At 41.4% G+C, this 23,238-nt stretch overlaps 1 protein-coding gene across 4 annotated transcripts in view; it reads right to left on the minus strand.

Moving 5' to 3' along the window:
• PLB1 (phospholipase B1) overlaps positions 1-23,238 on the minus strand; it is a 143,224-nt gene that overhangs the window by 101,160 nt on the left and 18,826 nt on the right. For all 4 annotated transcript variants that reach the window (XR_006703702.1, XM_045447300.1, XM_045447298.1 and 1 more), the window contains exon 2: positions 20,680-20,886. Coding sequence is in view for 3 of the 4 variants with exons in the window: in XM_045447300.1 (XP_045303256.1) it covers positions 20,680-20,734 (55 nt within the window). In the remaining variant the exon portion in view is untranslated. The remainder of the gene's footprint in view (positions 1-20,679; positions 20,887-23,238) is intronic.

The raw sequence follows: 23,238 nt of genomic DNA on the forward strand, positions 1-23,238 counted from the left end.
AAGCCCCAAACAGCATTAGACAACGCCAAAGTGGGGGGCCTGACTTGAGGGAGATGGCTTGATTTCTTTCCTACCTCTGCCGTCTTCTGCAGCTTTACCTTTTGACCCTGAAAAGTATTTTTCTGGAGTTTCAGAAGCAGCAACAGTATATTTCCATTTCATGCCCACTGTGAGATCAGGCACTGATTTCCATATTGGAGCTCACAGCAGGAATGATTGCTGTAACTTGCCCCAGATCTCAGTGATAATCCTTACATTCCCAGAAGAAAGCTTTCTGGGCAGAAAGAGCCACATGACAGGGAGGAACAGGGGTGTGGACAAGGACAGAATGCTAGAAAAGGCTGGAGCAGATTTGTAAGTGGAGGGCAGGGTAGAGGAGGGTAGAGGCAGGCAGCTGAGATATGGAGCTGCAAACGCCAGACTCCTCCGTGAGCAACGGGGAGCCATGACCGATCTTCAAAGACAGGAGTGTTGACGTGTGTTTTAAGATGATCATCACTCTGGGGGTGGTAGGGTTGGTGAATTAGCGGGGCAAGGAGGAGAGACTTATTTTTTTTAAGCTAGGATACAAATGTATATGGTAGCTAACACTTATATGCAGCTTCTATACGTCAGGCATCCTAAGACTTACATGAAATAATTCATTCATCCTCATGACAACTCTCTGAGATAAATGCTATTAGCCCTACCTTATAGATAAGGAACAGCATCAGAAAGGTTAAGTGACATTTTAAAAGTGACACAGTTAGCAAATGGTGACTGCAGGATTTGAAAATGGGCAGTCTGGTTCTGTGGGCTGTGTTCATAGCCAACAACCTAAGTGTAAGTCACAGCCTAAGATCTAGATCAGGCATCAGCAAACATTTTCTGCAAAGAGCCAGATAGTCAATATTTTGGGTTTTGCAGACCATACAGTCTCGGTCGCTACTCAGTTCTGCTATTGTAGTGTGAAAGACATCATAGACAACATGTAAACAGATCAACTTTCTGGAGACTGAAATTTGAATTTCATATCATTCTCACGTGTCATGAAATACCCTTCTATTTTTCCCAACCATTTAAACCTTTAAAAACCTTTGTGGATATCAATGAACGGAATTTAAGGTGTATATGAAAAGGCAAAATACCCAGAATGGTCAACAGAATATCAAAGGAGAAAAAAGTCAGAGGCCTGATACTAGCCAACCTCAAGACTTACTATAAAGCTACAATGTGGTATTGGCAGAAAAACAGACAAAGAGATCCGATGGAGTAGAGAGCCCAGAAACAGACCCATGGAAGTAAAGTCAACTGATCTTTGACAAAGAAGCAAAGGCAACATAATGGAGAAAAGAGAGCCTTTTCAACAAATGGTGCTGGAACAAATGGACATCTACGTGAAAAAAAAAATCTAAAAATGTAAAATCTATTCTTAGCCCACAGGCCATACAAAAACAGGCATAAGGCCGGATTTGGCCCCATGGCCATTATTCGCCAACCAATAAATGCTCAATCTATTCTTTTTTTTTTTAATTTTTTTTTTTTAACATTTATTTTTGAGACAGGGAGAGACAGAGCATGAACGGGGGAGGGTCAGAGAGAGAGGGAGACACAGAATCTGAAACAGGCTCCAGGCTCTGAGCTGTTAGCACAGAGCCCGACGCGGGGCTCGAACTCACAGAGTGCGAGATCGTGACCTGAGCCGAAGTCGGCTGCTCAACCGACTGAGCCACCCAGGCGCCCCAATCTATTCTGCTACTATAAAGAGATCATCAAGGTAAAACAGGAAAATGGCATCTGGGGATCAGCAGTAGCCTTTAGCCCCAGGAAGCCCAGATGGGAGCCTGGGATCTGCCTCTAGATTGTCAGGTTGGCTGTTGCTGAAGCTCTTCACTGGGCTTTGCCAGAATCCCACAGGTAAAGGAGCATTGGTGCTGGAAGCCAACTATCCTGTTGTCTTTGAGAGATGTCCTGTTCAGCACATATCCTAGTCTTCCAGGCTCTAAGCCTGAGAAACAAACAAACAAACAAACAAACAAATCTCTCCTCAAAGAAACCCTTTGGTCCCCTGCTATAAAAAGTAGGTTCCTTAGATTTTTATGACTGTTAATACACTCAGCTCTCTATAATTTCTAAAAAATTTTCAATCAAATAACATAAGCAGAATATCTAGCCCAGTGCCTGCACAAGTTGTATATTGAAATACGTTCCTTTTGAGGAAAGGTGCTGTTCCTTATCAAAACAATCCAGAGAGAAAGCGGTCATTATTAGCATAATTTTGTAGCAGAAGTAGTTAACATTGTTCTTTCAAGAAGTAGGATTGGGTTGAGAGTCTCCATCTGCTGACTCTAGATCTGAAAGGCTTTAAAGGGGCTCAAAGGAGACTGTTCTTGAAGACAGTAGATGGATCCCTACATCTCTTTCCTGCAAACACTATGGGATCTTCTGGGCCTTGATTTTTCCCTCTGCAGAAATCCTTTTGTGCATTTCCACATTCTCTGTGTGTGTGCACATGCGTGATCGTGCCCTTCCACTGAGAGTCAAAAAGGCAGCAAGAACTGGAGGGGTCAATAGCCAGAGAGAAGGGAAGTGAAGAGCATGGGCCCAACATTTGGTGCTGGTTTTACCCTAGAAACATTTGCCAAATCTTTGACAAGAGACATCAGCAGGTAAGAGGCTAACAGGCCACGCAGAGCTTCAGGCAGTTGTGTGAAACTGGAGAGAAACACTAGGGTGTAATGTGCATCAAGGAGGGCAGGCCTGGTAAACATCCTGGGTTTCAGTTGGTGCTTCAAAGAGCTAGACCCTTGGAGTAGGGATAAACTTGAAATAGGCCATCCTGCAAAAAAGACGGAGTCCACTTTGAATCATTTTTATTCCAGAATAGACTAAGGTGATATGCCCCTACCTGTCTGCTTTTACGAAGGAAGATAGCACCATCCACAACATCAAATTGTCTTTCTAATGCCCAGCTTCCAATAAAAAAAAATTACCAGGAAACACCACCAAATAAATAGAAACCAAGAGAGAAAACAAAAAACAAAATAGACAAAAGACAGTGTAAAGTAGTGAACTAATAAATGGGTAACATCCACGGCTCTATTAGCCTAATGTTTTGTTTCAAGTTAGGGTGAGAGGTGAACTAATCAGATTTTTAATGGGGGCAATCCAGGAATTGAGGAAGGTTGAAATACGCTCTTTCCTTTCTCCTGGCTGATTGGAAATCTACATCTGTGCTAGGAAGACCTGGAATAAGTGAAGAGAAGCTTGAGAGTTGATTCAAACTTTGTGTCCTTCCACAACCTACACATACGGACCCTTAGCAACCCAAGTCATTTGAGCACGACCTCTGTCCGAGTCGCTGACTGATCACTAAACCACGCAGACCCAGGGATGACTCCTAGAATGCCAGGTTAAAAAGATAAAAATAAGAAATAAAAAACTGATCAAACACATCAGTGGCTACACATCATGAAGGAGAAGACGGATTCCACAGTTTAAGTCTAGGCAAGTTACTAAAAAACCAACAACCCTCAGAAAAAATTAAACAAATCCAGAATTGCTAGATGTTTATCAAACATGTCCAGTTTGCAACCACAAATTACTAGACATGCCATGAAACTGAAAAGGGAGCCTTGCACTATGGGGGAAAAACAGCAGTCAATGGAAACCAGTTCTGAGTGGACCCGGATAGTAGTAAAAAAAAAAAAAAAAAAAAAAAAAGGAAACCCAGAGTTGAAAAACACAACACTGAAAGATTTATTAGATTGGCTCAACAACAGACTTGAGATGGTAGGAAAAAGAACTTGTAAACTTCAAGCCAGATTGATAGATCAATAGAAGGTACATTTCTGAAAAATAGAGAAGAAAAAAAGATTGACGAAAAATAAACAGAGCCTCAGAGATCTGTGGCTACTGCCAAGCACACAAACATACGCGTACTGAGTCCCAAAAGAAGCAGAGAAAGAGGCAGAAAAGGATTTGAAGAGATTATGGCTGAAAACTTTCCACATGTGAAGAAAGATATTGAGCCACAGATCAAAGAAACTGGGGGTGAAGGGGGGGGGAAACTTTAGGTGGGAAAAACACAGAGAGAAATTTACCCAGATACTTGAACTGTACTAACTGCTGTGTCTACGTGTAGTTCTAAAGCGAAGGAAAAAATTTCAAGAGCAGAAGAAAAACACACAGGAGACCAACATTATGATTAACGGTCAATTTCTCAGAAACAATAGACGCCTGAAGACAGTGGGATGACACATTCCAAATGGTACGAGGAAAATGATGCCAGATAGAAGCATGGTAATGTAAGAAGGAATGAAGTGAAGTAAGGGTGAATAAATCCAAAATAATATTAACTGCATAAAGCAGGAGCCAGTACACTGAGGCTCATAGGTCAAATCTGCCCGCAGCTTATTTTTGTATGGCTCTCTAGAGAAGAATGGTTTTCACACCTTTAAAGGTTAAAAAAAAAAAAAAAAAAAGAATATGTGATAGAGACCATACGTGAGCCACAAAAGCTAAAATATTTTGTCATTTGGCCATTTATAGAAAAAATTTGCCACCCCTGATAGAAACAATAAAAAGAATGGAGGGTGGGGTTTGAAATACATGTAACATATTGCTGTGTGGGCAGATTCAGAGTAAATGGAGTTACGCCGATAAGGTTTTTCCTTTATCTGGGAGGTGATTAAAGTAATCATTTAATTAGATTTTAACAAGTCAAGGATGCATGTTGTAATTATAAATGCCAAAATAACAAAAACATGTATAATTAGTAGGCTCATGTTCAGCAGGGTAGGGTGGTGGAATTGAAGTAATAAAAATATTTAATCCAAAGGAGGCAAGAAAGAAAGAGAAAAGATCAGAAAAAAGATAGGACATCTGACCCTTCACGTTTCAATGTGTCCTGTTTAAACACACTTGGGAAGACCAGGGAAGAAAAGCCGAGGGGGATGTAGGAGACCCTCCTTCAGTGTCTAAAGGGGGCCTGGCCTTGCTCCATAACCTTTGTTCCCCAGAACCAGGAGTGGAAAAAATACAGTAAATGATAGTTGTGATAATTTCAGTGTCACAGAGATGGTTAGCACAAACCATTTTTCAGACCTTTCCAACCTCAATGTTCTGTGATTTCCTCATACAACGACAGAGTTCACGTTTTGGGGGTTTTTTTTTTTTTTTTTTTTTTAAGGTTTGTTTATTTTTGAGAGAGTGTGAGCAGGGGAGGGGTAGAGGATCTGAAGTGGGCTCCACACTGACAGCAGTGACAGCAGTGAGCCTGATGTGGAACTTAACTCACAACTGCAAGATCATGACCCAAGCCAAAGTCGGACTCTCAACTGACTGAGCCACCCAGGAGCCCCCAGAGTTCATGTTTTTAACTTGATGATCTGAATCGCCCATGGTAACTGCTTGGAGTAACTACATCCAGAATCTAAACATTAAGTGCTCAGGAGAACTTAGACCCCTTGGTGCTGTCCCCACTGACTCCCAGAGTGACTTGGCCCTCACTCCAGTTCTCCACTTCCCACCAGATAAATGGAAAAAAAAAATTCTTGCCTGTTCCCATAGCACCCTGAGGTATTGTGGAAGAAATTATCAAAGCACTTGTGGCATGATTGAACCCCATGAATCTTTCTCTTTTGGAAGATTGTTTTAGCCTCCAGCTCATGGATCTATAAAGGGCTTTGAGCTCCCTGAGAAACTCCCAACTCAGTAAGGTCAGTAAGGGAAAAAAACATGTACTTTTCCACGCTGATGGGAATGAGAGAGGAAGGCATCTGTGCACATTCAGAGAAACAGGTCTGGCTGAGATCAGTCATCCAAGTGGGAAGAGCCATGACCACTGGGGTCCTGGAACTAACAAAAGGCCATTAGAGCATCAGGCCTGACGAGGTAAATTCACACACGAGTGTCCTTAGGGAAGCACCTTCTGAAGCAAAGGTCCTCAACCCGTCACCTGCTGCCCAGCCCCCCAAGACAGAGGCTCAGATTTGGTTGGCCTGATGTGGGGCCTAGGTATCCTGGACACCAGAAGTTTTTAAAAGCCCTTTGACTGCTGCACCTGTGAGATTAAGAGCCCCAACTCTTCAGGGAAACCCAGAGTGCATTAGCCCAACATCAGGCCAGGGGTAAGGAGGCTGGTTTCAAAAGCAAAATTAAAACAGCCCATGCTCTCTTAATTTACAAATTTCCTTTATATTTTTCCACTTATGCTGTGCCTGGGGCACAATTTTCCACCCCTATCCCTGCCTTGAGGAAAGACAGCCATTTTGTGACCTTAATCAAGAATTAATGTCTCTGAACCTTGACTTCTTCATCTATCAAATGGGGATACGACTGGTTTCCTGACCTTCTTCTTGAGGTTGTCTCAAGGATCAAAGAACAGGAAACTGCTGTGTGAACAGAAGAGGGCTGTACACAAGCTAGGAGTGGCTTGTCTCCCCGGATGAAAGGAAGGCCCTCGCCTTGGGCAGTGCGGGGAGGACTTTTAAGGCCAACGCATGTGCAATTAAGGCCACTCTTCAGGGTACATTAAATTCTCAGACTCTTTGAAAAGTGTATTGTCCTCCCAGCAACCCTAAAGGGTAAGTAAGTGGCAGGAATTATGACCCTGTTAACATTTTTATAGACTCAGAGAGGCTAGGTGATTTTTACCAGCTCACACAGACCATGCCAGCAAGGGCAGGGACAGGCTCCAGGCCAGCGCTGCCATCCACCAAGCAGTGAGCTGTCCTGGCGACCTGGGAAGGGGAGGGTTCAATTCAGCCTGTATCTGTCCCCTGTACTGTCTGGGCTGTAAGCAGGTCTTCTGGGATTATCTGTCCCTGCATGCAGCACTTTATCCCATGTACACCCAAGGGCCTGCAGAATGCTGTTGACCTGGGAGGAGGCACCACACATGACTGCCTGTGGGAGCGGAGTCAAAAACCACAAGTCATGCTTGGCTGCTGCTCCAACACCAGGACCGCCTGTGCGCCAAGCGTCACAAGATGTCAGCATCTCTCCCTCAGTGTGGTGCTTTCGTGGTCACATGCCATAGTCAGTAGAAGGGGACAGTGAGGACTAGAGAATCTTTCTGGGGTAGCTAGACTAACCTCTAAACATTTGTCTTAGAATTCTAGAATGGTGGGGCACCTGGGTGGTTCAGTCGGTTAAACATCCGACTTTGGCTCAGGTCATGATCTCACGGTTCATGGGATCGAGCCCCACATTGGGCTCTGTGCTGACAGCTCAGAGCCTGGAGCCTGCTTCGGATTCTGTGTCTCCCTCTCTCTCTCTCTGCCCCTTCCTCACTGGCACTAGGTCTCTCTCAAAAATAAACAATAAAAAAAATAATAAAGAATTCTAGAATGGCCAACGTGGGCAGATCTTTGATATCATCTCATTTAACGTCTCAGGAATCTAAGACCCAGAGAGGTTAACAAACTTGCCGAAGATCACTCAGCAAGTTACTAAAAAGGCCATGATGTGGAATTTGATTCTCCTTAATGTCATCTGATATGCTTTCCTTGAGACCAAAGTCTTTTTAAAAGAATGTTCTTAAAGGGCTTGTTGTGTGTGTTGCTCTATAGCCTGAGTTCCTGGCATGTGGAAATTTATTCTTCTGTCACGTCTATAAGACCAGTTTTTTTTTTTTTTGGCTGTCCTAACTCATCAATCTCAATTTTTCATCAGGCATGCCAAAGAATGATAATAGTATTAACATGGTCACAACTTTTTGAGTAGACACATCCTCTAGTCTGATGATTGTACAAAAAACATTAGAGATGACTTGGGAAGTCCCAAACCAACATTCTCTAGATACTCCGTGTCCTGTGCTGATGACCACAGGGGACACCACCACCCATTACAGATTCCATCCCAGACACAGACCAGTGCACCCTCCTGTCTCCACCTCCTGATGCCCACCCAGTATCCAACATCATACACCCTGTGTCGGGGGAGAGGGAAGAAGTCTTTAGGGAGCAGTTTGAATGGGAGGGAGCACATCCGCAGTTGACTTAAGGTTTTGCCCTTCGCTCATTATGTGACCGGAGACAAGAAAGGCTTTGCTTGTCAATTAGGTTTTCCTCACCTTCCTCATGGGAACAATTGAGGTAGGCCCAGAGCCAGGACGAACAACCCGAAGAAGAGGGTGCCATGGTGAAGGTGAACCAGTGGTATCTCAGCAGCGGCTGGCCAGGGCCCTGACTCTCCCATGCCAATACCCTCCACAATCATTCCCAGCTCCAGTCAGAGATTTAACAGGGACCCTCAAAGGTGGACAGGGGTGGTAGCGATTATTAGTGAGCTCCAACAGGAGGGGAATCTCAGGGAGCTGTGCGGGGGCCTCATGGTCCACCCTCCCCCACAATCAGAAAAGTCTCTTTCCAGAGACAACTGGGAGGTTCTAGTGTGAAGAAGAGAACATGGGCTAAGGACCACTGTTCCCACTGAGATGCAAGAACACAAAAGGAGACAGTTGCCTAAAAGAAAAGCTCTTGGCCTTCCCAGAACCAAGCAAACTCCCTGCGGGGCCTCTTTCTAGGAGCCAGGCACACAAATTCACCAGTGTGCTGCCTCTTTCCACACATGACCTTTTATGTTTGAAGCTGGCAGACTCATCTTGTCCAAAATACCACTTGCATTAGGCCACTCTCCTGCTGAAGAGTCTGTCATAGCTCCCCACTTCCCACGATAGCAAATCCAAATTCTAGGCTTGCTGTGTGACCTTGGGCAGGTCACTTAACCTGACCTGCCCAAGGGTTCAGTTTTTGTTCATGTAAAATAAATAAATAAATAAATAAATACACAAACAAACAAACAATAAAAAAAAAAGGGAATAGTTCTTTTAGAAGTCTCTTTAAGCCAAAAGATATGATAATCTCTATTGTTCTGGTCTTGGGATTTCAAATTCCTCCCCCGACACTAACCCTGCCCTCGGATCAGCAGACCTGCTCCCTGCACTAGGAACCTCGACTTCATCTCTGAGTGTGCTGCTCCCTAACTTGCATGCCCTCCCTGCTCCTGTGTTTATCTTGATCCCACACAGCTTTCAGAGCTCCGCTGAGTTTCCCTCCTACGTGAAACTTCTCCAGCCCACGTTCACCTCTCAGTTCTCTGAAGCCTGTTGCTTTCATTACAGCTACTTCACCTATTTTGGTACTTAATTCTTCTCCAGTGATTTTATGCAAATAAGCTCTCTCCTGAGGGTTCCTTCTTTTGGTTTATTATCTCCCAGCCAGGCTCAGCTCAACTCGGGTTCTTAGAAGAGCGCTCAGACAGTTAACTGACAGTAGCAAAAATGCAACTTGATGAAAAGGATGATTGACGATAAAGTCCTCAAAAACTACAAGGTACAGATGACAGCCCAGGAAAAGTATGGCTCCTGAGTGCCCCCAGAGAGAATCCCTTACCTGGGTGTGCAGCTCACAGAAGGAACTTGGAGGCAAGTGAGTTGGAGCAGGGGGGTGGATATGGGGTTTGAGGCATCTGATGTAGAAGAGAGTCTAACAGGGGCGCCTGGGTGGCGCAGTCGGTTAAGCGTCCGACTTCGGCCAGGTCACGATCTCGCGGTCCGTGAGTTCGAGCCCCGCGTCGGGCTCTGGGCTGATGGCTCAGAGCCTGGAGCCTGCTTCCGATTCTGTGTCTCCCTCTCTCTCTGCCCCTCCCCCGCTCATGCTCTGTCTCTCTCTGTCCCAAAAATAAATAAACGTTGAAAAAAAAAATTAAAAAAAAAAAAAAAAAAAGAAGAGAGTCTAACACCAGAGTTCCAAGGATGGCTCGGCCACCAACTGGCTACAGGACTTGAGCAAGTCCCCACTCCTCTCTCGTCAATAACTAGAAGAACCTGGCCTACCAAAAGCTCTCCAGGGTTGCTATCTACTCTTATTTGGAAAGACGATTTCTAGAAGGCTCGGCTGGCAACCTCCAGGAACGACTCTAGGTCCCTGTAAAACAAACATTGACTGGCTGTACTTGTTCTAATGAGAAAAGAGGTATTCCTTTCCTCACCTGCTCCTGCCTTTGGCTTACCAGTGACAGGCCTGACCCAGGTGCATTACCAAGGCGATGAGTTTTCATTCCCCAGCCTGACAGTCTCCCAGGGAACTGCTGACCCATTCCAGGAAAATGAAGCTCTAGCAAAAATTGTACTTTATTAGATACAGTGGTTTCTTGCCAACTTGCTTTTGCCAATTGCAGTTTTAAGATAATGATGTTTCAGTTTTATACACCCAAACTTTTGGAACAGGAACCTATTTCTACGTGTGTTGTTTGTTGAGCCCATTTCAAAGCTTAAATAAAAGCCCAATTATGATTCTTCCCTCCCTGTAATACAGGGTGGTGGCAAAAAGCCATGACTCAGGACTCAGTCTCAGGACTGAACTCTGGCTCCTGTACTTACAGCTAGATGATCTTGGGGAAGTTATTTAATTTCTGAGTCTCAGTTTTCTCATCTGTAAAATGATAATAGTCTATCCCTCTTTTTTTTTTTTTTAAGTTTTTTTTTTTTTTTTTTTTTTTTAACGTTTATTTATTTTTGGGACAGAGAGAGACAAAGCATGAACCAGGGAGGGGCAGAGAGAGAGGGAGACACAGAATCGGAAACAGGCTCCAGGCTCTGAGCCATCAGCCCAGAGCCCGACGCGGGGCTCGAACTCACGGACCGCGAGATAGTGACCTGGCTGAAGTCGGACGCTTAACCGACTGCGCCACCCAGGCGCCCCTAAGTTTTTATTTACTTATTTTGAGAGGAAGAGAGCAAGTGGGGGAAGGGCAGAGAGGATCCCAAGCAGGTTCCACACTGTCAGCACAGAGCTCGATGTGGGGCTCAAACTCACAAACTGCAAGATCATGACCTAAGCTGAAACTGAGAGTCAGATGCTTAACCAACCAAGCCACTCAGGCGTCCAACAGTATATACCTCTTAAGTGGAAGCTGTTATATATACACAGTGGTTAGTGTGGCGCTTGGCTGGCTGTTCTAGAGAACCTCACGCTGTGAGTGTAGTTTGAAGTGACACTCAAATGGCAATGTCCCCAGTGCTCGACAGAGTTACATTTATATGGTCATATTCATCTTAGGCCCCAAAGAGTCTACAAATAACTCTTGGAGGAGTCTGAGCTGCACACAAAAAATAACTAGGCAAAGAGAGAAACAAAGTATCCAGAGGTAAGAATCAGCAGAAACAAAAAAATACAGTAGAAACAGATCCAAGATGGTGGAAAAGAAAATTTGAGGCTATTCACGGAAACACAAAATTATTTTTAAAAGTAACACTGTCAGTTTGGTACAGAAATACATGTAAATTATATTTGAAAAATATTTTCAAAGCCTCTAATGATCAGGTCTAACAGCACATTAGACACAACTGAAAGAATGAATAAATTAGGACATGTGTCATAATATATTACTCAGAATGCAGCAATTTTCTAGAAATACAAAAAGATGGTACAGTTGGAATAGAGGCTAAGGGACATAGTATATAAAGACAACCAAACATACATTTAATTCGCACCATGGAAGGAAAAGACAGAAATAATGGAGTAGAAGCAGTATTTCAAGAGATACTGTCTGAGAATTTTCAAAATTTATGGAAGATATCAAGCCATAGATTCAAGAAAGACTATAAATGTCATGCGAGATTAATTCACAGAAATTAATGAAACAGGAAAAAAACATACAATTTAGACCGTAGTGTATTTTTCCAAAAAGGACCATAACTTTCCTCCCATCCTGCAGGCCCCTTTGAAATGTGACTTTTGCCACCCCTCCCCACAAGAGGTAAAGTCTGTTTCCTTCCCCTTGTATATAGGCTGGCCCTGAAATTTGCATTGACCAACAGAAGCAGCAGAAATGACTCTTGGGCCCAGGCATTAAGAGGCCTTGTGGGTTCTATTTTTGCCCATTTAGGTACTTCTGTACCCAGCCCAGGCTGTCCTCCTAGAAAGACCATGTGGAGAAGGACCAACACACCCCAGTACCAAGTCAACAGACATGTCATTTTAGATCGGCCATGTCAGTCCCACACAATACCGTGTGGAACAGGGACAAGATGTCCCAGCTGATGTCTTCCCAAATTGCAGATCCACTGAATTGTGAGTAAATAAAATGCTTGCTGTTTGTCAATATGATTTACTGTAACATGCTCTGCAGCAACAGACAACTATGACATAGAAGATCAATAAAGCCAAAAGTTGGTTCTTTCAAAAAACTAATAAGGTAGACAAACCTCTGATAAGATGAATCATAGAAAAAGGATGAAGTCACAAATAACCAGTATTGGAAATAAAAAGGGGGCATAACTACAGAAGCTACAGATATCAAAGAGATAACAATAGAAATTCTCTAAAAATTATGCAAAAAACTTCAACATGTACTTGAAATGAACACATTCCTAGAAAGACAAAACTTTCCAAAACATACTTATAAGAAATAAAAATATGAATAATTCTATAACCATTTAAAAAACTGAGTCAGGGGATGGGAGAAGATATTTGCTAATGACCTATCAGATAAAGGGTTAGAATCCAAAATCTATAAAGAACTTACCAAACTCAACACCTGAAAAACAAATAATCCAGTGAAGAAATGGGCAGAAGACATGAATAGACACTTTTCCAAAGAAGACATCCAGATGGCCAACAGCCACATGAAAAGATGCTCAGCATCACTCATCATCAGGGAAATACAAATCAAAACCACACTGAGATATCACCGCACACAGGTCAGAGTGGCTAAAATTAACAACTCAGGAAACAACAGATGCTGGCAAGGATGTGGAGAAAGGGGACCCTCTTGCACTGTTGGTGGGAATGCAAACGAGTGCAACTCTCTGGGAAACAGTGTGGAGGTTCCTCAAAAAATTAAAAATAGAATTACCCTATGACACAGCAATAGCACTACTAGGAATTTATCCAAAGGATAGAGGAGTGCCGATTCATAGGGGCACATGTACCCCTATGTTTATAGCAGTGCTATCAACAATAGCCAAATTATGGAAAGAACCCAAATGTGGCTGGTCTGATGAATGGATAAAGATGTGGTTTCTATATACAATGGAATACTACTCACCAGTGATAAAGAATGAAATCTTGCCATTTGCAACAATGTGGATGAAACTGGAGATTATAATGCTAAGTGAAATAAGTCAGTCAGAGAAAGACAGATATCATGTTTTCATTCATATGTGGAATTTGAGAAACTGAACAGAAGACCATAGGGGAAGGGAAAGGGAAAAATAGTTTCAAACAGAGAGGGAGGCAAACTATAAGAGACTCTTAAATACAGAGAACAAACTGAGAGTTGATGGTGGGGTGGAAGGAGAGGAAAATAGGTGATGGGCATTGAGGAGGGCACTTGTTGGGATGAGCACTGGGTGTTGTTTGTAAGTGATGAGTCATGGGAATCTACTCCCGAGGTCAAGAGCACTCTATATACACTGTATGTTAGCTAACTTGACAATAAATTATATTTTAAAAAATAATTAAAAAAATAAAAAACTGAGTCAGTAGTGAAAAATTTAACAAAATATAATATTCTAGGCTATTGGTGAGTTCTACCAAGTAAAGGAAAATATTCCATTCATATATTTTATATAATTTTTTTTAAGTAAACTCTACCCCCCAACATGGGGCTTGAACTTGTGGCCTCAAGATCAAGAGTCTCATGCTCTACTGACTGAGAGAGCCCGATACAACGAATTCCATTCATATTAAAAACTATTCAAGAAAGAAACACTCCCAAATACATTTTACGAGAATGTAGAACACTGATATCAAAATCCAACAAGGGCACCAAGAGAAAAGAAAATGACAGTTCAATTTCATTCATGAACATGTAAGAAAAAGAATCCCACACAAGTGTTAGCAAACTAAATCCAGCAGTACAGTCGACCCTTGAACAACTGGAGGTTGGAGCACTGACCATCCACACAGACAGAATCTATGCATAACTTTTGATTCCTCCCCAAATTTACTACTAACAGCCCACTGTTGACCAGAATCCTTACCAATAACATAGTCAACTAACACATATTTTGTTTTTTTAGATGGATTATATACTGTATTCTTATAATAAAGCAAGCTAGAGAAAAGAAAATGTTAATAAGGAAGAGAAAATACATGTATAGAGCTTTGTGTTTATCCATAAGTTTACATCATCTGTTTACAAGATGAATTATCTGTTGTACTTAACATCAATATTGCCTTAAAGGATACAAAATACTCTAGATGGTATATATTTTATGAATACCAGACATCAAAAATGAAAAGATAATGTATGGTCTCTGTGTAAATTTTGATAATTTTTAACTTTTCATAATAGATTTGTGTACATTTTAATGGTAGTAAATAATAAAATAGACTAGTATTTACATAGAATTAACACATTTGTGACATCCCTAACTTTTTCTTAATGTTTTTGATATTTCTAGGCTATGCTATTTCTGAGTTGTTTCGAATGGTCACAAATCTCCAAAAAATTTTCCAAAAGTTTGTTGAAAGAAATTGGATATAGGTGGACCCACATGGTTCAAATCAATGTTTTCTAGGGCCAGTGGTATATAAAGACAAAATATACCATGACCAACTCGATTTTATTCCAGGAATGCACAGATAGCCCAATATTAACAAATCTATTAATATAATTCAAAATAATAACTAATCTAAGGGGGGGGGAATAAGATTATTTCCACAGATGCTAAAAAGACACTCAACAAACTTTAACATTAATTCCTGATAAAAACACTCAAGGAAATAGAAATTTATGGATATTTCATTAATGCAAACACACACACACACACTCACACACACGTGTGTATGTGTGTGTGTGTGTGTGTGTATTTATGCATGTATGGATAATTCCCAAAGGCCATCATCCAATTGAATAGGGAGAAATTTTCCTCCTACTAAGGTCAGGAACAAGGTGAGAATTGCCACTATCACCACTGCTATTTAATATGGTATTGGAATATTAGCCAATTCAATTAGGAAAAAATAAATACAGGAAGAAGAATTAGAAACGAAGGAAAACTCTTATCTGTTAATGATATGGGTGTATAATTGCTCTAGAGATTAACGATAAAACTAATTCAAAAGGTATAATAATGTAGCAAGATAGAAAGTATAAAATTAACATGCAAAATGTAAAAGCCTTTGTATATATCAATATATGAGCTGGCCCAGTTGGAAGTACAGTGGAAGAGAATAAAAAACATTTATAATAATTATAAAAGATTAAATACTTCTGGATAAGCCTAGTTTCATTTTAAGTGAATTTCAATAAAAATGCCAATGGATTTTTTTCCAAAGCTAGATGAATTGATTCTAAAGTTCATTTGGCAAAATAAACATGCAAAAATAGCTATTAAAAACCCTGAAGAAAAGAGCAGTGAACGTAGACCATTACAAAATGGTCACAAATATGCATCTGTGGATGCGTGTCACTTTACAATGTAACTTTGTTGCTCCTTACATCTAGAGAAGTTTATTTCTCTTCCACTTAAACCTGAGGTTGCCCATCTGAATTGCTTGGGCCAATGGGATGTTATCAAACATTTGCAAGCAGAGACTTGAAAAGTGCTAGCACATTGGGACTTAACCTTTTTCATTACTTTTTTGGAACCTGAGATCACATGGTCTTTAAAAATAAGAAAAGATACTCAACTTCCTTTGTAATCAGAGAAATTAAACTAAAAATGCCATTTCTCACCTGTGACCTTTGCAAAAGTTCTAAAGCTTGACTATACACTATATTGTCAAGCCACGGAGAAGATGACATTTTATTTATATACTACCAGGGGGAATATAAAATGGTACAATCCTTACGGAGGAAAATTTGGCAACATCCAACAAAACTATGTGTGTTTACCCTTTGACTCCTAAGTTCTAGGAACTTATCCTAAGCTATACCTCCAACAACATGAAAAAGGCCTATGCACATGATTGTTCATGACAACACTACTTATAGTAGCAAAATACTGGAAACAACCTAATGGCCACATCAGGAGACTTGTTGAATATATACGGTAATAGTGGAATAGTCTACAGTTGGAAAAAAAATGAAAAAGATCTGAATAGATACAGTATAATCTCAGGATACATTAGGTGAAGAAAATTAAAATAAACAAAAAAGCATACAGTAGGTTATCATTTGTGCAAGAAGGAAGACAAAATAAAGTATATTGCAAAAAGAAATATAGAGAAGATATGAAAATAATGAAATTGGTTATCTACATGAATAAGTAGAAAAGAAAGGCTAGAGGAGATGGAACTTCTCTGAGTGTCTTTTTTCACATAGTTCTGACTTCTGAACCATGTTAATGTTCTATATATTCAAAAGATAAACTAAAATCAACAAGAATGGGAGAAACCCTATAACTGAATACAGAGACAAACTTAACTATGTGTCCGATAGATAACCATACAGTGAGAACAAAAGAAATAGAATTAATCCCAGTGATTTTGAACTAAGTATATTGATTATACACCTTGAGTGTGATATACTCGAAGGAAAAAGAATGGCAAGAAACCATTGTTATTGGTGCTATTGTCATTGGTGCTATTATTAGAGTAGCTCCGATATTATGCTGTATCACAAGACTCAGCAAACAAAAAGATTTATTGTTGCTTTTGTAACCTTGGTTTGCACTGTGAAAGAAGGACAAAACCAATCTGAAATGGGGGAAGGAGATAAAAGGCTAATTCTACCTAAAGATCATTTGTATACATTTATTTTTTAAAAAGGAAACTGTACTTCTTAGCTCTGTCCACTGGGTGAGCTTGGACATAACTCCAGCAGCAATGAACACCCCTAGCACCTAATCTTGGTTTCTAAATAAAATCCCCCAACAATTGGAACCTTGAAGAAATGGCTAATTGCATGGCTGAAATTGGAAAAACACAGGATTAGTTGGAATGGCTTGTTCCATAAAACTAAAAAGTGCTTAAAAATGGATGGGGACACAGGAGGCAGTATGAAGGCATCTCACTGGCCAAATCCATAATTCCTTGAGCATCGAAATGAATAGCAACCTGAATGGATTATACCACGCTGACTAATAAAAGAATCCATAGAGTCACCTGGGTGGCTCAGTTGGTTAAGTGTCCGACTTTGGCTCGGGTCATGATCTCCCTGTCTGTGGGCTCGAACCCCGTGTCAGGCTCAGTGCTGACAGCTCAGAGCCTGGAGCCTGCTTCAGATTCTGTGTCTCCCTCTCTCTCTGCCCCTCCCCTCATGCTCTGTCTCTCTGTCTCTCTTTCTTGAAAACAAACATTTAAAAATTTTTTAAATAATAAAATAACCCATAAATCTATTTTATATTAAAAAGATAAAACATAATAAGAATGGTGTAGAGAAGAGAATCTCTTATTTTTTTTAATGGGGGAATGCCAACTAACAATGTTAGAAGGAATGAGAGACATTTTAAAATCACCACATTACAGTCACCCTGGTAATATTCAGTTCAGGCAAGAATCATCAGTGGATGGGAAAACCATTGGGTAGAAGAATGGTCACATAGGATCACAATTCCTCCTCACAGATAACTTATAAATCACATGGGGGGAGGCACCCTTACAAGGGAGAACTCTGGCAGACACACCTTAATCAAATTACCAAACTTAACACAATCAATTACGGTATTTACCAGCATCACATGTATCCCCCAATGCAATACCTTAAGGACAAAACATGATCTATTTTTTATTTCTTCCCAGAGAGTTTAATCTGATTCCAGCAAAAAAAAAAAAAAAAAAAAAAAAAAAAAATTTGGACAAATCCAAATTGAAGTGCATACACACAAAAAGCCAGCCTAAAGTTTTCATCGACACAAAAGAACAAACCAAGAGACTAAAGAACTATTCTAGATTAAAAGAGATGGAAAAGGCAGGGTAAGTAAATACAATGTGTGGTCTAGAGTAAATCTAATAAGCAATGACTGAAAAAAATGAATAAAATAATAAAGTCAATTCATCACAATAGCAAATTTAATGGAGTCAATCATATAATCTTCTCAATAAGTGCAGAAAAAAATATTAGATAAAATCCAATATCCACTCATGATTTTTAAAAAATCTCTTAGCAAATTAGTAACAAGATAGAACTGCTTAGTCTTATAAAGAGTATTCGCAGAAAAGCCTACAGCATACACCATACATACTGACAAAATGTTAAACACTTTCTTTTTGAACTTGGGAATAAGGATGCCTCCAAACATCACTTCCATGAAAAATTGTAGTGGAGCTAGCACAGGAAGAAAAGTAAAAGAAAGAAACAGTATATAGGTTGAAAAGAGAGCAACAAAACTGTCATTATTGGCAGGGTTGTGTATATAGAAAATCCAAAAGAATATGCAGATAACTTATTAAAATTTGTAAGAACTTAATTGGGTTCACAATCAATATATAAAAATCAATTCCATATACAAATAAACATTTTCAAAGCAAACATTTAAAAATCCATTCAGACAACAAAAGGTCATATGCCTAAGAATAAATTAAACAAAACATACACAAGCCCTCACCAGAGAAACTATAAAACTTCAAGAGGCATTAAAGAAGACCTAAATATATGCTCATGATTTGGAAGACTCAATATTGTAAAGATGTTTGTTGTCCCGAACTTGATTCATAGAATTCAGAGCAATTTTCATCAAAATCCCAACAGGTTTTTTGAGGGGTAGAAATTGACAGAAAGTAAACTGTATATGGAAGTTCAAAGTCAAGTCATTTTTAAGAAGAAAAAAAATAGACCTGTTTCCTCCAATAATAAAACTTACTATAAAGCTGCAGTATTGAGACAATGTGCTGTAGGCAAAGGGACAGACAAATGGATAAAGCTGAGTTCTGAAACTGATGTAAGCACATCTGAGCCCTTTCCATATGAACAGAAAGGGCTCTTCACAGCAGTGAGGAAACCATGGACTTCACCATAAATAGTGTGGAGACAACTAGGTATTTGCACAAAAAGAAGTGTGTAAAAGTCGGTTCCTCTCTTACACTAGTCACAAAAACCAATCCCAGGTGAATTTGAGACCCAAATGAGAAAAGAAAATCTATGAAGTTTTAGAAGGAGATATGGGATAATATCATCAAGACCTCAAGGCAGGAGAGGAGTTCTTAAATAAGACCCAAAGAGCACAAACCATGAAGAGTAAAAATGTTAGTAAAAGGTGAAATATTTATATGATCTGAAGAGAAACCAGAGTATAAGATTGAAAACTTTAGAAATAAAGAGACAGAACACAAAACCAACAACAGCCAGACGACTGATAAAACTGAACTCTGACCAGCACACCAGCAGGAAACCCAACCACCACCCCAGCAGCCATCAGTCTAGAACAGTGAGGACCTGGTCCCCGATTGCAGCTTCCCTACTTTTTGTCCCTGCTTCCAACTCAGGACCAACCACAGAAAGCCACATATGTTCCCCAAATGAATCATGTCAGATGCCTCGCTTCTCATTAGCCCGCCTCCAACTTCCCCATGGCAACAGCTTCCAGTCAGAGCACACCTGAGTCCTTCCCCTTTTCACTGTCAAGCTTTCCCACACCCCTGCCTGCGCTGGCGTCTCCCCAAACAAAGTGAATGTTGCTGCCTTCCCTGCTTCAGCAACCTCTGAATTGCCTCCATTTATTCTCGTTTGGGTCACCTTCATTTATTTCCCCCAAATCCAGAATTTTGCTCGTCTAAGGTCTCCATAAAGAGAGCAGAAAGACAAGGTTCAGAAAACATTAGCTGTACCTGTCACCCACAAAAAGCAAGTGCACAGCATGTATGAAAAACCCCTTAAATCATGGGAAAAAAGGAGAAACCTATACAAAAATGGAAACACACTTGAATAGGCACTTCACAAAAGAGGAATTCATATGGATCAAACATGAAGGAAAAAGCTCCTCTGCCTCATTTAGCAATCAGGAAAATATGATCACCCTGGGTATTAAGCATAGCAAGTATTATTATCCTCCCCTTGCCTCATACCCTGCACCCTTGAGCACCACGCTCCCCCCTCCACCCCCCCCCCCCACACCTCCATTAGACAGGGTAACAAACCTATCCAAGGTAAGCAGCAAGACTGGTTCTTGGACCCCAGCCAGACCTCTGGGGGCTAGAGGGAAAGTGCTTTCCCTCTCTGGGCCCAGGCCTCTCATATGGAGAGGCCAAAAAATCATCTTTAAGGCTTTCCAAACAAAGAGGAGCCAGAGGTCAGGAGAAGAGAGGCAAAGGGGATGTGGCAGAGGCACAATCTTCTCCTAATCATTAGTTCAGGAGAAATCCAAAGCTCTGACTAGTAGCCCACTCATTTCTGAAACCTACCTTCCTCTTTCCTTTTAGCAAAAACAAAACAAAGCCCGTAAATAGTAGTACTACCATTTTAAGGATGAGAAAGAAAAAAAAAAAAAATCAAGGTCCAGGGAGCTAGAACTTGCCCAAGGCCACACAGCACAGAGAACTAGAACCTGGGTCTTTGTGACTCCCTCTACCGACGGCTTTTTTCTGCACCACAGAACTGTTACCCATCAGCACTTTTCACCTATCCCCAGACCTGCCTCTTGCCTCACAGCTGTGGGCACTTGAATCTCAGCATTCCAGCCTGCTTGGGTCTAACCTGTGCATTCTGTGCTCATGAAAAAGAGGTATTCCTCTCTCAAGCTCTAAGCAACAAGGGACATCAGCAGGCTGACCCATTAGTTGCCCTCTGAGCAAAAGGAAGACTTACCTTGCCCCAGAAGCAACAGCAGCCCCAGGAGGAAGATGCGTGGCTGCAGCCCCATGCCAGAATCGTCCAGGTGTCCCAGCCTTGGATGAATGGTTTGCACAGGTGGAGGCTGCCACACTTCCTCCTGCTTTTATTCTCCTCTGTTGTCTGATAGTACACCTGTCATAAATTTTACTGTGTTCACCTTTGAAAGGGTGCAGTGGCCAGCTGTAAATGATAAATATTAACATTTAGACAGAAGATTTCTCAAGGTAGATAGGTCAAAGATGGGTAGCATGTTCTAGACAAAGGCACCAAAAGACCAGGACCACATAGCCCCCTTTATATGGCCTCCCAGAGGCCATTTTTGGACGTAGGCGTCCAAAAATCAGGCACTGACAGGTTGGGAGGAGTTTAGGATTGGAAATACAGGGCTGGAATCTCAGATTAACCACACCTGTGAGATCTAGGGTGAGTCCCTTAATGTGGCCTTAGCTTTTCAGCTGTAAGCCATGGAAATAAAAGCCACAAACGGAATGAAAGTACTTAGTAACAACTGTAATCCATAAAGCCCCCTCCAAATGTGACATCTCTTAGTGTCTGAGGAGCGCAGCTGAGTTCCCTAGTCTACAAGATCCAGAAAGGTTTGTTTCTGTCCCTCTCTTCCAAAGCCATGGGTGGCGGGGAGTGTTAGAGTGATGTGCATGCCACACATTGATTGTCTGCAAGTTGAATTGAGAGATACAAGCCAGAGAGGTGAGCCCTTGGAATACATTTGACAGAATTAGCATTTTGCTTTGGGCGACTGACGTTGAAATGCTGGGCAGGGTTTAAACTGGGCAGACAGAGTCGGAATTTAAAGCCTCAGTGACAAATATCCTTGGGGGTAAAATTTAAATATTTTCCACAAATGTCAAGTAACATTCGCCTTTGGGTAACATGGCCAAATATATGTAAATCATCCTTGCATTCTGGCCACAGTTATGGCAGCAAGGCCGAGAGCCAGACTTCTGAACTCCAGCTTGGGGACCTGGAGCTGGTTTCTATTGTTCAACCTTGGTCTTCATCTGCTGACATCTTTTTCTGTATGTTCAAAATCACAGTTTTAGGTTGGTTGTCTTGAGTATAAAGTGAAGTCTAAGTGGGCGGCCCTGTTCCTGGCTCTCTGTTATTAAGGTATTGTCTTCCTTTCTCATCTGCTCAATAAAATGTGACTTGTGGGTGACCACTGATTTAGCCATGCCAAAGCCTCAGCCTCAGAGCTGCATGTGATGTGATGAGGTCACATCAGGCGTGTATGGCCGCTGCTACAACAGGCCCAGCTGGCCATAGGCTGATTCCAGAGTCTGGCTGAGAGCAGCATGCACAGAGAAGGAAGAAGAAAATACACCCAAGGAGGGGTATGGAAGGGCCATTTGGGCATAGATGTTCCTGACCATTGGACACTTATTATCTTCACTAACTGGCCACAAGCTCAACAAGAGACCCAAAGCTGCTGTCTCACTACTAAGGACAACAGGAGTCCCTCCTAGCTCCATACCACCAGCAGCTTTGAGAAGCATCCTTGATGCTTGGACTGCATGAAAAGTCACAGGTTCCCACTCAACTTGGGCCCATTGGAGGTAGGATAGGACACGTCATGGGAAATGGACAGAAATAGCCTGGCTTTACAATCTGTGTATTTGCTTCCACCTCTTAATGCTTCTCTGCACGACCACCATGGCCCCACTGGGTTCGCACACACACCAACCTCCAACCTTTTTTACATTTAGAAGCATTGAGAAATGAATTAAAAACATTTTTAACCTTTATGAGGAATTTTAGTATAGGACAGACTGAATTCCCTCTGAGATATAAGAAATCTTGGAGTCCCGTCAACACATTAAGGAATCCTCATCAGTTATGAGGCAGTGGGGGAGTAACATCTCTTGGACACTCTTACCAGGCACCGTTGGCACTCTTCACATGCATTAGCTTAATTACCACTGATCATCTATTAGCAGCTATGAAAACTAGGGGGGCAGTACTTGTCAAAAGCCAGAGACAAGCTCCATCACTTTTTAATACAATTTTCTTCACTGAGTTTTGCTGCTACAATGTCCTAAGATGACATATCCTAGAGGAGGGAAGATGCTCCATTTGAAATTTTAGCAACAATTAGCAGATGTTCCTTTTGGGAAAGGCACAGGCCCATGGATTCAAACCTTCCAGCAAAGGCAGTCCAAGCCTCCCTCAGAAGACATCTCAGGGATTGGAAAAGCTGAGTGCTTGCTGTTGTCCGGAAATCCACAAGGGGGTGCTAGACCAAGCCTCGGCCGCAGGGCCCATGTGGATCAAAGCAGCACTGGCTGCGAAAGAATGTTTTTCAAACTGGGTTACAACCCATGATTATCCCATGAATTTAATTTGGTGCATGATCAATCCATTTAAAAAAATTAAATGGAATATAAAATATCTGAGGACATTGCATACAGTAAGGGTAAGTAATGTTTTGGGAAACTTGTTTCAGTCACAGGCGGTGATGCAATATGTCTTTCTTAATATGGGTCATTAAAAAAGAAATTGAAAACCACTCCCTCA

Source organism: Leopardus geoffroyi, chromosome A3, assembly GCF_018350155.1.
Source record: "Leopardus geoffroyi isolate Oge1 chromosome A3, O.geoffroyi_Oge1_pat1.0, whole genome shotgun sequence".
In the NCBI taxonomy this organism is placed as follows: Eukaryota; Metazoa; Chordata; class Mammalia; order Carnivora; family Felidae; genus Leopardus; species Leopardus geoffroyi.